Source organism: Sus scrofa, chromosome X, assembly GCF_000003025.6.
Source record: "Sus scrofa isolate TJ Tabasco breed Duroc chromosome X, Sscrofa11.1, whole genome shotgun sequence".
In the NCBI taxonomy this organism is placed as follows: Eukaryota; Metazoa; Chordata; class Mammalia; order Artiodactyla; family Suidae; genus Sus; species Sus scrofa.
Genome location: NC_010461.5, coordinates 56,191,809 through 56,206,681, shown reverse-complemented (window position 1 = coordinate 56,206,681; position 14,873 = coordinate 56,191,809). Strand labels below are relative to the sequence as shown.

The 14,873-nt window shown below is 38.4% G+C and overlaps 1 protein-coding gene across 1 annotated transcript in view; it reads right to left on the bottom strand.

Annotated features, from left to right (window-relative positions):
- Positions 561-14,873, bottom strand: part of IGBP1 (immunoglobulin binding protein 1) — a 32,349-nt gene continuing 18,036 nt past the window's right edge. The window contains exon 6 of the mRNA XM_001927370.5: positions 561-1,057. Coding sequence (XP_001927405.1) covers positions 912-1,057 — 146 coding nt within the window. The 3' untranslated portion in view covers positions 561-911. The remainder of the gene's footprint in view (positions 1,058-14,873) is intronic.

The window sequence follows — 14,873 nt, the reverse complement described above, 5'->3', positions numbered from 1 at the left end:
CTTCAGGCACATTAACCAGCAAAACAGAAAACAAAAACCCAAGGCACTTTGATTGCTTGGGTATGGCAGTGACTGCTAGGTATGGCACAGCACAGGCAAGGAGGGCCAAAATGGTCTAGCAGCAGCTCACTTAAGAGTTAAGCTACAGCCTCAGGGGCTTGTAACCATAAGGGTGATGGCAGGTAGTACCAGGAGAGTACAGGCCCCAGCCTCAGATGCACACACAAGGATGGCTATTACAGCGCCTCATCTGTCTCATTTCTCTTGACCAAGGCAAGGAAGACTAGGTAGATAGGATTATTACGGCTGTAATTGCTGAAAACAGCACTGTGTGGCAGGGAAAGCCCTGGCTTTTGTGCTCACCCCTTGTTAAACCCGTGTTGGGTTGGTTCACAGTGCTCAGGTAGGAAGGAGAAAGCAGGCTCCAGCCAGTCTGGGGAGCTTGGATGCCAGGAAACTCACTGACTGCATCAAAAGGAGAGAAGAGCAGGATCTTTCCATAAGCTCAAGGACCCACCACTCACCCCATCCCCTGTGAAAAAAAGCAGCTGATACCCATATTTCTGCACAGGCTCATGTGATAGAAGGGACCTTTATTATTTTTTAGAGAGAATTCATACAGCCATTGATTATACAGAGCTATTTATCAGTATTAATTTCTTTCCACTTAAGAAAATTGTAATATACCATGATGAGGATGATAACGCCAAAACAAGATCACTGGCTCATCATCTAGGGTAAAAATACACACTTAACTGTTTGACACTTTATTGAATGCAAAGCAAGATCAAGCGTCTCTGCCTTTGTTGCACATGGCTGAAGCAGAAGCCCAGGGAGGGGAAGACTGCACAGCTTTCCTTGGCAGGGAAAATGGGCACCCCGTAGTCCTGACTTGTGTTTTTGTGGGGAGACTAACCCATGTTCTGTCGGTTGCCATAGCCCCTAGGATGGGTGTCCTTCCAGTCATCCCACTCCCGAGCTCTGTGGAGTGCTTGTTCATCTTCCTCTTCCTCCTCTTCTTCCTGATCTTCTTGTTGCTGAGCTGCCCTTTTGAACTCTGCCCAAGTTGGAAAAATGAAAAAGCAAGGGTGAGGAAAGGAGGGACTGTCGGGGGCCCAAGCTCCACTCTGAACACAACCACATAACATGAGAACAAGGAATATACAGCTAGCTGCCTACCCTGGGTGCCAGCAGAACTGGTGATACACTTAACAGGTAACACGTTAAGTAAAAGTAAGAAAAGATCCTCTGGTTTTCACGAACAGGCAAAAACATAAAAGTTGTCCCTCAAAATGAATTCTATTTTGGGAAAAAAATTCTTGCTAAAATAGCCAGCCACCCACAACAGTAAACAAAAACACCAACTGACCAAGAAAACCCCAGCAAACCAAAAGCTAAAGTGAAAACTATGATTTTATGATTTGTGACTTGCCAGGAAGGTGGGGCTACAGGTGACTCCTCTTCCTCCATCTACTTTTTTCTTTTTAGTTCCCACACCTGTGTCCCCAGCACCCACTATCCTAACATTTCTTTTCTTTTTGCCTTTTAGGGCCGTACCCATGGCATACGGAGGTTCCCAGGCTAGGGGTCAAATCGGAGCTGCAGCTGCTAGCCTACAGCACAGCCATAGCAATGTGGGATCTGAGCCACATCTGTGACCTACTCTGCAGCTCACAGTAATAACAGATCCTTAACCCACTGAGCAAAGGCCAGGGATTAAAGCTGCATCCTCCCAGGGCCTATGTTGGCTTCTCAACCCACTGAGCCACAATAGGAGCTCCAAGTTATACAATTTAGTGTGTGTCACAGGACATTTGAACCTACTAGCAAAGAATGTGTGTTATTTTGCACATGTTTGGAAAAGGGTGAGGTCCAAGTGGCACTTGTCATGCAGTGAACTCCCAAAAGAAATGAAACCGAATGCTATCTTTCTCTTCTGCACTATTTTTTTTCCCCCTTTGGGAGGTAAGGAACATTTCCTGGCTATCTTGAATCTTCCCAAGAAAAAAATCTTCTCATTACTACGAAAAAGAATGAAATACATGGGGATCTGATCTCTTTTAATAGTTTAGTCTTGTGGTTTTTTAAAAAACATTTTAATTGTAAAATAAGATACTGGAAAACACACAAAAATACATATAACTTAAGTTTATAAGAAGGCTAAGCTTAATAGCCTCCATTTCAGTTAAAAGATTTTCTGGGGAGTTCCCATCATGGCTCAGCAGAAACGAATCTGACTAGTATCCATATGGATACAAATTTGGTCCCTGGCCTCACTCATTGGGTTAAGGATCTGGCGTTGTTCTGAGCTGTGGTGTAGGTCACAGATGCAGCTAGATTTGGCGCTGCTGTGGCTGTGGTGTAGGCCAGTGGCTACAGCTCTGATTCTACCTCTAGCCTGGGAACCTCCATATGACGCGGGAGTGGCCCTACAAAGACAAAAAATAAAAATAAATAGATTTTCTGTACCATCCCCAAAGCTTCTTCCATGAGCATCTTCCAAATCACACCCTCTCTCTCCAAAAGTAATCACTATACCACCTTCTATAGTGATAACTTAAGAGTTTATTACCCAGGTGTGCATCCCTAGATACCAGAGTTGTCCACTGGTACATTCATTTTTTACTCAGTGATTTTTAGTACAGAGTTGTGCAACCATGATCACAATCCAATTCCAAAAAATTCTATCATCCCCAAAAGATCCCTTGTGTCCATTTACAGTTATTTTCCATCCCTTCCCTCCTCTTTGCCCCTGGAAATCACTACTCTACATTCCATCTCTATAGATTTGCCTATTCTGAATAGAAATGGAATCAAGTAACACATGGTCTTTTGTGTCTTTCTCTTAGCATAATGTTTTTGACTTTAGTCTTAATGCATTTAAAAATATTTTGATATTTTTTTAACCTACAGGTTTCTTCTTCTGCCCCTTTCTTTCCTTACAAGTTATCTATTGAAGGAGCTGGGGAATTTGACCTGCATAGTTTTTCCAAAATCTGGATTATGTCTACTGCATAGTCATGATGGAGTCCAACATGTTCTGTATTTCTGCCAGTTGGCAATTAGATACAGAGCTTGATGTGACCCAACCTTTGGCATGAATATAGGTGGTGCTATCTTCCCCCAGCAGGTGGCACATAATATCTATGTATCATATGTTGTGATATTAGCAACTATTGATGCTCAATGCCTAGATTTATTACTTTCCTGGGGGTTTCAAAAAGGTGATACTCTAGGAGTTCCCTTCATGGTGCAGTGGAAACGAATCCGACTAGGAACCATGAGGCTGCAGGTTTGATCCCTGGCCTTGCTCAGTGGGTTAATTAAGGATCCGGTGTTGCTGTGAGCTGTGGTGTAGGCCGGCAGCAACAGCTCCGATTGGACCCTTAGCCTGGGAACCTCCATATGTCGCGGGTGTGGCCTAAAAAGACAAAAAAAAAAAAAAAAGGTGATACTCTAACATTTCTTTCTTTTTTTTATTTTTTTTTTGTCTTTTTGCCTTTTCTAGGGCCGCTCCTTCCACATATGGAGGTTCCCAGGCTAGGGGTCTAATCGCAGCTGTAGCCACCAGCCTACACCAGAGCCACAGCAACATGGGATCCGAGCTGCATCTGCAACCTACACCACAGCTCATGGCAATGCCGGGTCCTTAACCCACTGAGCAAGGGCAGGGATATAACCCGCAAGCTCATGGTTCCTAGTCGGATTCATTAACCACTGCGCCACAATGGGAACTCCTAACATTTCTTTGTTTGTTTGTTTTTTTGGCCGTGCCCATGACATGTGAAGTTCCTGGGAATCGAACCTGCACCACAGGAGTGGCCTGAGCCACAGCAGTGACAGTGCTGGATCCTTTGACTTGCTAGGCCACCAGGGAACCCAACACTTTTTTATTAAAAAGAATGCTTTTGGAGCTCCTGCTGTAGCACAGGGGTAAAGAACCTAACTAGTATCCATGAGGATGCGGGTTTGAACCCTGGCCTCACTCAGTGGGTTAAGGATCCAGCATTGCCCTGAGCTGTGGTGTAGGTTGCAGATGCAGCTCGGATCCTGTGGTTGTGTGTCTGTGGTGTAGGCCAGCAGCTGCAGCTCCGAATCGATCCCTAGCCTGGGAACTTCCATAGGCCGTGGTTGCAGCCCTAAAAAGACAACAACAACAAAAAAGAAGAATGCTTTTTATAAAGAGAGGCTTCCCCTCATCTATGAATATTTAGTTACTCAGGAAAAAAAAGATTAATGCTTGATTCTTTCACTTTACCATTTCTCAAGGTAATAAATTGGTTATCATCCTTTAAAACTGAACACTTTTTGTTTTTAAATATGATTATGAACTCATGGATTTAAACACATTTGATGGGTTTCAACAAACTGCAATGATTTCTAAAAAATATTCAAATAAACTTCAATTTTAGAATAGTTAACCTATAGAAAAATTGAGAAGATAGTGAGAAGTTCTTATACATCCCTAACCAATTTCCTGTATTGTTATTAACATCTTCCATTACTATGGTTTGTATGTCATAAATAATGAACCGATACTGATGCATACATTATTAACAACAACTGCAGTACATACTTCATTCACATTTCGTTAGGTTTTACTGAATGTCCCTTTTTGGTTCCAGGATCCCATCCAGAATTCCATGTTACATTTAGCCCTCTGTCTCCTTAGTATCCTCTTAGCTATGAGAATTTCTCAGACTGTCCTTGTTTCTGATGGATTGGACAGTTTTGAGGGGGGTACTCATCAGTATTTTTTTTTTTTTTGGGCCATACCTGTAGCATATGGAAATTCCTAGGCTAGGGGCTGAATTGGAGCTGCGGCTGCCAGCCTACGCCACAGCCACACCAGCTCCTTAATCCACTGAATGAGGGCAGGGATCAAACCCACATCCTCATGGATACTACTTAGATTTGTAACCCGCTGAGCCACAACGAGAACTCCATCATCAGGTATTTTGCAGAATGTCCCTCAATCTGGGCTTATGACTTTTGGAGGAAAATATCAAGAGGTGAGGTTCCTTTCTCATCACATCAAATCAAGGCTGCACACCATCGACGTGACTTATCACTGCTGATGTTAACTGGGATCACCTAAATCAGTGTTTGTAGGGTTCCCAACTGTGAAGTTACTGCTTCCCCTCCTTCTACACTATAGTCTTTGGAAGCAAGTAACTAAATACAGCCTACACTTGAGGATGAGTTCTGCTTCACTTCCTTGAGACAGGTGTATATACACAAATTATTTAGAATTTTTCTGTAGGGGAGATTGGTGTCTTCGCTCTCATCTATTTATCTAATCATTTCTATCACTACAGACTCAAGGATACTTATTTGATCCCTTGTATTATAATCCAAATACTGTTATTTTACTGCTCTAATTCTTCCAGTTTTGGCCAGTTAACAGTTCTTTCAGCAGGCCCTGTGTCACACTAACATACCTCAATAGTTTTTTGTTGTTGCTGTTTTTTCTTGAGTGCTTCTTTACTTTCTAGTACTACAAGATATTTCAGGTTCATCTTATATAGTCTCTGCCCCAGTCCTAGAATTATCCATTTCTCTAAGCAGTCCTGGTTCCTTTAATTGGAGAATGGTATTAGAAACCAAGATGTGGGCACTAGATATGCTTGTTGCTATTGGCAATTATCCTTATTGACGCCAAACTGAATTTGAGTCCTTTTGAAATGACCATAGTAGTCTTTGAAAGATTCTTTCCTGTCTTTTATGACAGGATGTTCCAAGCTCATCTTGTTTACTTCCTGCCACAGACTTGGAATTGGCTATTTCTCTAAGACATTCTGGTTTCTTTTAATGGGAATGGTATTTCAAGAATACAATCTGGTTTCCTAGGTGTGCTCTTTGCTTCTGGGCTGATCATTGTTTCTAAGCATTTTCAGTGGCTAAAGCAAAGGGGTGTGTGTGCATGTTTACTTTTAAATAAAATCTCTCATACTCATACAGGGGACTACAGGATTGTTTTATTTCTAACTTCAATTCTTTGAATTACGTCTGTATTCTTCCACACAAAAACTCTTAGCTCTCAGAGATGATGGAATTTGAATATCCCATAATTGCTCATTTATATTGTCTCACATTACATACAGTCTTGGAATAACACTAATATTATTACGATTGCTAAGAACAGTTCATTTTTTTTGCATATGCTTTCCCCATTAGAAAAAAGTTACACTGTATCTACATTAACTGAGCACTGAGCACATAGGCATTCATACTCTATTCTCTCCCTTTATCTCCTTTAATCTTAGTTCTACAAGTAACTATAACTATATATTTAATGCTTACCACCAGTCCTTATGTCAATGTCTTTCTCATCACTATGTTGCCAGGGGCTCACCCTCTAGCAAATTTCTTAGGAAGGGATCACAGGAACAACATTTCCTGAGTTATATACTGATAACTATATAGTTATATACTGATAACTATCTGTACTTTCACACCTAAAAGTCAAGTTTACCAGATATAATATCCTTGGCTCATTTTTCCTATGAGTATCTTAAATATGTTACTCCATTTTCTTCTGGCATAAAGTGTTAGTATCAAGAAATTTGAGGATGATCTGATTTTCCTTCCTTTATAAACCACCTGCTGTTTCTGCTGAAGCATCCAAGGCATTCTAGTAATTTTATTAGAATGTGTCTTGTTGGTCATTCTGGGTCAAAATTCTCAGGTAGAAGGTGTGCTTTTTAGGGCCACACCCATGGCATATGGAAGTTCCCAGGCTAGAAGCTGAATCAGAGTTACGGCTGATGGCCTATGCTACAGCCACAGCAATGTGGGATCTGAGCCGCATTTGCAACTTACATCGCAGCTCACAGCAACGCCAGATCCCCAACCTACTGAGCAAGGCCAGGAACTGAACCTGCACCCTCATGGATACTGGTTGGATTTGTTTCTGCTGCACTGCAATGGGAACTCTCTGGTGTGCTTTTTTAAATCAAATCTTTTTTTTTTTTTTTTTTTTTAGTTCCAGGAAAGTTTTCTCAATAATAGTTTTAAGCATTTATTCTTTTGCCTTGCTTTAGTTTTCTTATTCAGACAATCTTATTATCAGGTCTTCTTTGCCATCTTTAATATTTGTCACTTCTAGAATTTCATCTTTGTTTCTTTTTGATTTAAAACATTTTCCTTTTTACTTGAGAAGGCACTTTCTGCTGTGTTCATTCATTCGTGTTTTCTTCTGGTTAAGACTTCACTTTTTATTCAAATTGAAATATAGTTGACTTACAATATTATATTAGTTTCAGGTGCTTCAATATTTTATAGATTATATTCTAAAGTTCTTATAAAATATTGGCTATATTCCCTGTGCTGTACAATATATCCTTGTAGCTTATTTATTTTATACATAGTAGTTTCTATCTCTCAATCCCCTCCTATCTATCATCTTGCTCTTCCCTCCATTCTCTCCCCCTCTCCACTGGTAACCACTAGTTTGTTCTCTATATCTGTGAGTCTGTTTGTTTTATTTATTATTAGATTATTTTTTAGAGTCCACATACAAGTGAGATGTACAGTATTTGTCTTTCTCTTATTTCGCTAAGAAAAATACCCTCTATGGTCCATCCATGTTGTTGAAAATGGCAGTTGCATTCTTTTTCATGGCTGAGTGATATGTCACAACTTTATCCATTCATCTCTTGATGCATACATACGCCGCTTCCATATGTTGGCTATTGTAAATAACACTGCTATGAACACTGGGGTGCATGCATCTTTTCAATTTAGTGTTTTCATTTTCTTTAGATAAAAACCCAGGAGTGGAACAGCTGGATCATATGATAGTTCTATTTTAATTTTTTGAGAAACCTCCACGCTGCTATCCATAGTAGCTGCACCAGTTTATATTCCCACCAACAGTGTACTAGGGTTTCTGTTTCTCCACATCCTCAACAGCTTGCGTTATTTTTAGACTTTCTGATGACCACTTTGATAAATGTGAGGTGATATCTCATTGCGGTTTTGATTTGCATTTCTCTGATGATTAGCAATGTTGAGCATTTTTTCATGTGCCTGCTGGTCGTCTGTATATCTTCTTTGGAAAATTGTTTACTCAGGTCTCCTGACCATTTTTATTCAGGTTTTTAAAAATTAAGTTATATGAGCTGTCTATATAATTTTGGATATTAACCCCTTATGGGTCATGACATATTTTCTACTATTCTGTAGGTTGTCTTTTCGTTTTGTTGGTTTCTTTTGCTGTGATAAAGTTTTTATGTTTAATTAGGTCCCATCTGTTTATTTTTGCTTTTGTTTCCTTTGCCTGAGGAGACAGATCCATAAAAATACTGCTACGATTTATGTCAAAGAGTGATCTGCCTTTGCCTTCATTTCTGAAATGATTCTTTTTTCTTACTTCCCCCAAGTTGTCACTACATTTCTCAGTTTTTCTAATCTTGCTTTGTATGTTTTTTCTGCATCTTATTTAATTTTCTTAATGTCTTCCAACTCATTTTTAAACAGTATTTTTTAGATTTGTTGTTTACTGAATGTGTCTTTCTGGAATGCTTTCTCTCGTTTTTAAAATTGAAGCATAGCTGATTTACAACATTGTGTTAGATTCAGATGTACAGTCAAGTGATTCAGTTTGTGTGTGCATACTCACACACATATATACACATATATATTTTCAATTATATTCCTCCATATCATTTACGTGTGGAATTTAAAAAATAATACAAATGAATCTATATACAAAACAGAAACCAACTCACAGACATAGAAAACAAATTTAGGGTTACCAGAGTGGGGAGAGAGGGAGGAACAAATGAGGAGTAACAGATACAAACGATAATGCATAAAATAGATAAGCAACGTGTAATGCTTTTGATTTTGTTTTTTTCTTCTTTATAATAATTTTGTGTGGTATCTGACCTTGATAATTTTTTTTTGGTCCACACCCATGGCATGTGGAAGTTCCAAGGCCAGGGATCAAACCCGTGCCACAGCAGTGACTCTGAGCCACAGCAGTAACAACACTGAATCCTTAACCTGCTGAGCCACCAGGGAACTCCTGACCTTGATAATTTTCCATTCATTTTTCTTACAGCTTTATTAAGATTACATACGGTAAAATTTACCCATTTTAAGTGTACAATTCAGTGATATTTAGTATATTCAGAGTTGTGCAACCATCATCACAGTTTGTTGCTCATTCTCATGTGTAGTAAGCATTCTTGAACTTTGAGAAAGAAGTATGGTTCAAGGTTGCTTTCTAACTTCACAGAGGCTCCCTTTACGCTGTTTTTAATGTATTTTTTTTTGGAATAGATTTAATTTTTTAGAGCAGTTTTAGGTTGATATAGCAAAGTTGAGCATAAGGTACAGAGACTTCCCATATAATCCCTGCCCTAACACATGCACAGCCTTACTCATGATCAGTATCTCATGCCAGAGTGGTACATTTGTTACAAGTGAGGAATCTACATTAACACATCAATATCAATCGGAGTCCACAGTTTACACTCGGGCGTTTTTATGTATGTTAAAGCAATACTTGCTTGATTAGAGTTCTTGGTTCTGGTCCTCTCTCCAACTCTTATATACACTTTTTCTTTGCTGCTTCTTTATTGTTCTTGTTCTGCTTAATATCAAGTCTATTTTCAGTAATTTCTCCTTAGTGTGGGATCATATATGAGTAGGGAAATCTGGTGGCTCATTTTCAAGAGTTCATTAAGGGTGAGGCTGCTCCATCTCTTTCAGACCTTCTGACCACAGGTCCCTTGTACTCATTCAGTTTTTACTGGAGGGCAAAACCCCTCACATTTTAACTACTGGGTTTTTTTTTTTTTTAATTTGTTTTTTCCTTTTCTTTTTATGGCCTCACCTGCAGCATATTGAAGTTACCAGGTTAGGTGTCAAATTAGAGTCGCATCTATGACCTATGGTGCAGCCTGCAGCAATGTTGGATCCTTAACTTTCTGAGCAAGGCCAGGGACCAAAGTCACATCCTCATGGACACTATGTCGGGATCTTAACCTGCTGAGCCACAACGGGAACTCCTTAACTACTGTTCTTAAATTGAACTGCCACACTTTTATTTTTTCATTAAAATTATTTTTTGCTGAAGTATACTGGACTTACAATATAATATTTGTTTCAGGTGTACAACATAGGGATTCTCTATTTTTATAGATTATGCACCAAAGTTAGTACAATATTGACTAGATTCTCTGTGCTGTACGTTACATCCCTGTGACTTTTTATTTATCTTATAGCTGACAATCTGTTATCTCTTAATCCCCTTCACCTATTTTCACCCATCCTCCCATCCCCCTCCCTCTGGTAACCACTAGTTTGTTCTTTGTATCTGTGACTTAGTTTCTGGTTTCTTTTGTTTATTTTTTTAGATTCCACATATAAGTGAAAACATATAGTATTTACCTTTTTGTCTGACTTATTCAACTTAGCATAATACCCTCCAGGTCATCCATGTTGTCACAAATTACATTTAGTTGTTGTCACAAAAGAATATCTCATTCTTTTTTATGGCTGAGTTGGGAAAACTGGATAGCTATATAAAAGAATGAAACTCGACTGTTTTCTCAATCATTTACAAAAATAAACTCAAAATGAATTAAAGATTTAAATGTAAGACCTGAAACCATAAAACATCTAGAAGAAAACAGGCAGTGTACTCTTTGAAATTGGTCTTAGCAATATATTTTTTAAACTATCTCCTCAGGCAAGGACAATAGAAGTAAAAATAAACAAATGGGACCATATCAAACTAAAAAGCTTTTGCACAGCAAAGGGAACCATCAGCTAAACAAAAATGTGCCAACCACATTAACAAAAGAAAGTATAAAAATCACATGACTGGAGTTCCCACTGTGGATCAGTGGTAACAAACCCAACTACCTGACTAGGATCCATGAGGATGCAAGTTTGATCCCTGGCCTTGCTCAGTGGGTTAAGGATCCAGCGTTGCTGGGAGCTGTGGTGTAGGCTACAGGCGTGGCTTGGATCCTGAACTGCTGTGGCTGTGGTGTGAGCTGGCAGCTGCAGCTCCAATCTGACCCCTAGCCTGGGAACTTCCATATGCTATGGGTGTGGCCCTAAAAAGACAAAAGAAAAGAAATCACATGATTATCTCCATAGATGCAGAAAAAGCATTTGACAAAATTTAACATCCATTAATAATAAAAATTCTGAGAGTGAGTATCAAGGGAAAATGTCAATATAATAAAGGCCCATTTGGGACAAACCCACAGCCATTATCATACACAGTGGTGAAAAGCTGAAAGCCTCCCTGCTTTCTGGAACAAGATAAGGATGTTCACTCTCACCACCTCTATGCAACAAAGTACTGGAAGTCCTAGTCACAGCAATCAGACAAGAAAAATAAATTAAAAGTACCCAAATTAGAAGGGAAGAGGTAAAACTGTCACTAGTTGCAGCTGACATGATGCTGTAACATAGAAAGCCCAAATGTCTCTACCCCAAAACTATTAGAATAAATGAATTCGGCAAGTTTGTAAGATACAAGGTTAACATACAGAAATCTGTTGTGTTTCTATATGATACTAATAAAATGTCAGAAAGAGAAAGTTAAAAAAAATCCTGTTTAAAATCACATCAGAAAGAATAAAATACTTAGGAATAAACTTAACCAAGAAGGCAAAAGACTATACTCTGAAAACTATAAAACACTGATGAAGGAAACTGAAGATGATTCAGAGAAATGGAAAGATATCCCATACTCTTGGACTTGAAGAATTAATATGGTTAAATGGCCATACTACTCAAAGCAATCTACAGGTTTAATGCAACCTCTATCAAAATACCCATATTTTTAATAACTCTCAAATTCATATGAAACTACAAAAGACCCTGAATTGCCAAAGCAATCTTGAGAAAAAAGAATAACTCCAGAGGTGTAACCTTCCTAGACTTCAGACCATACTACAAAGCTATAGTAATCAAAGCTGCATGGTAGTGGCACAAAAACAGACACATAGATTAATGGAACAGAACAGAGAGCCCAGAAATAGACTCACACACCCATGGTCATTTAATCTTTGACAAAGGAGGCAAGAATATACATGCAGAAAAGACAGTCTACCTACAAGTGGTTCTGGGAAAATTGGACAGATACATTTAAAACAATGAGATTAGAACACTCCCTCACACTATATAAAAAGTAAACTCAAAATGGTTTAAAGACCTAAATGTAGGATCTAAAACCATAATATTCCTGGAAAAGAATATAGACAGAACACTTTCTGACATAAATTGTGGAAGGATTTGTTTTGGATCTGTCTCCTAAGTCAAAAGACATAAAAGCAAAACTAGGAAGTTCCTGTTGTGGCTGAGCAGTAATAAGCCCAACTAGTATCTATGAGGATGTGGGTTTGATCCCTGTCCTTGTTCAGTGGGTTAAGGATCCAGCATTGCTGTGAACTGCAGTGTAGGTCGCAGATGTGGCTTGGATCTGGCATTGCTGTGGTGGTGGTGTAGGCCAGCAGCTGTAACTCCAATCTGCCCCCTAGCCTGGGAACTTCCATATGCCACAAGTGCAGCCCCTTTTAAAAAGCAAAAAAAAAAAAAAAAAAAAAAAAAAAAGCAAAAACTAAACAAATGGAACCTAATTAAACTTTAAAAGATTTTGCATAGCAAAGGAAAACAGAAACAAAATGAAAAGCCAACCTACAGATTGGGAGAAAATATTTACAAATGATGTGCCCAGCAAAGGGTAAATACCCAAAATACATAAACAGCTCATTTAATTCATTATTAAAAAATTAACAACTCAATCAAAAATGGGCAGAAGACTTGAAGAGACAGTTTCCAAAGAAAACATACAGATGGCTAACAGGCATATGAGAAGACAACCAAAATCACTAATCAGAGAAATGCAAATCAAAACCACAAGGTATCACCTCACACCTTTTAGAATGGTGATCATCAAAAAGTCTACAAATAACAAATGTTGGAGAAGATGTGGAGAAAAGGGAATAGTCATACACTATTGGTAGGAATGTAAATTGGTGCAGCCATTATGCAAAACAGTATGGAGATTCCTCAAGAAACTAAATATAGAACTACCATATGATTCAGCAATTCCACATCTGGGTATATGTCTGGAAAAAAATAAAACACTAATTTGAAAAGATACATGCACCCCACTGTGTATATCAGCACTATTTACAATAGCCAAGATATGGAAGCAACCCAAGTGCCCATCGATAGACAAATGGATAAAGAAAATGTAGTATACACACACACGCAACACACACACTCACACACAAAATGGACTATTACTCAGCAATAAGAAAAAATGAAATTCTGCAATTTGCAGTAACATGGATGGATCTAGAGGGTATTATGCTTGGTGAAATAAGACACAGGAAGACAAATACTGTATGGTAACACTTATATGTGGAATCTAAAAAGTAATACAAATGAATGGATATGCAAAACAGAAACAGACTCACAGAGAAAACAAACTTGTGGTTACCTAAGAAGGCAGAGAGAAGTGGGGAGGGACAAATTAGGTGTATAGTATTAATAGATACAAATATTAATGGATACAAATTACTATACAGATAAGCAACAAGGATATATTGTATAGCACAGGGAATGACAGTCATTATTTTGTAATAACTTGAAATCTCATAATGGAGTATAATGTGCAAAAATAATAAATTATTATGCTCTACACTTGAAGTTAATATTGTAGATTTACTGTACTTCAATTAAAAAATAAATAAAATTCATCTCTTGTAGACAATGTGCAGTTGAGTGTGATAACCTTTGATTTATTGGCAGTTTATTCTGTTTACATTAATATAACTAGCTGATACGGCTGAACTGGGATCTACCATTCTGCAATTGGTTTTCTGTTCATCTCATCTGTTTTTGTTCCTTTGTTCATTCTTTCTTGCCTCCTTCCCTTTTAATTTCTCCACTGACTTTATAGCTTTGTCTCTTTGCATTATTTTTAAAAATAGACTTTTTATCTTAGAGCAGTTTTAGGTACACAGCATAATTGAATGAGAAGTAGACAGTGTTCCTATATACCCCCTAACCTACACAGGCACAGCCTCCCCCAACTATTAACATCCAGCACCACAGTGTTATATTTGTTATAATCAATGAACTTAACACTGATACGCCATTATCACCTAAAGTCCACAGTCTACATTATAGTTCACTCTTGATGCCGTATATTCTATGAATTTGGGCAAATGTATATTGACATGTATTCGCCATTACAGCATCATACCTCAGTTTCCCTGCCCTAAAAATCCTGTGTTCTGCCTACTAAGCCCTCCTTTTCCTCTAATCCCTGGCAACCACTGATCTTTTTACTGTCTCCGGAGTTTTTCCATTTCCAGAATGTCAAATAGTTGGAATCATATAGTCTTGTAGCCTTTTCAGTTTGGCTTCTTTCACTTAGCAATATGTGTTTAAGGTTCCTCCATGTCTTTTTATGTCTTGATAGCTCATTTCTTCTTAGCGATGAATACTGTTCCATTGTTTGGATATACTACAGTTTATTTATCCATTTGCTCATTGAAGGAATCTTGGTTGCTTTCAAGTTTTGGCAGTTATAAATAAAGCTGTTATAAACATTTGTGTGCAGTTTTTGTGTGGATCTAACTTTTCAACTCATTTGGGTAAATACCAAGGACCATGACTACTGGATCATATGGTAAGAGAATGTTTAGTTTTGATAAACTGTCTTTCAAAGTGTCTATACCATTTTACATTCCCACAAGCAATGAATGACAGTTCCTGCTGCTCCATTATCCATGCCAGCATTTGGTATTGTCAGTGTTTTGGGATTTTGGCCATTCTTTCTGGGGTGTCCTGGGATCACTGTTGTTTTAATGTGCAATTCCCTAATGATA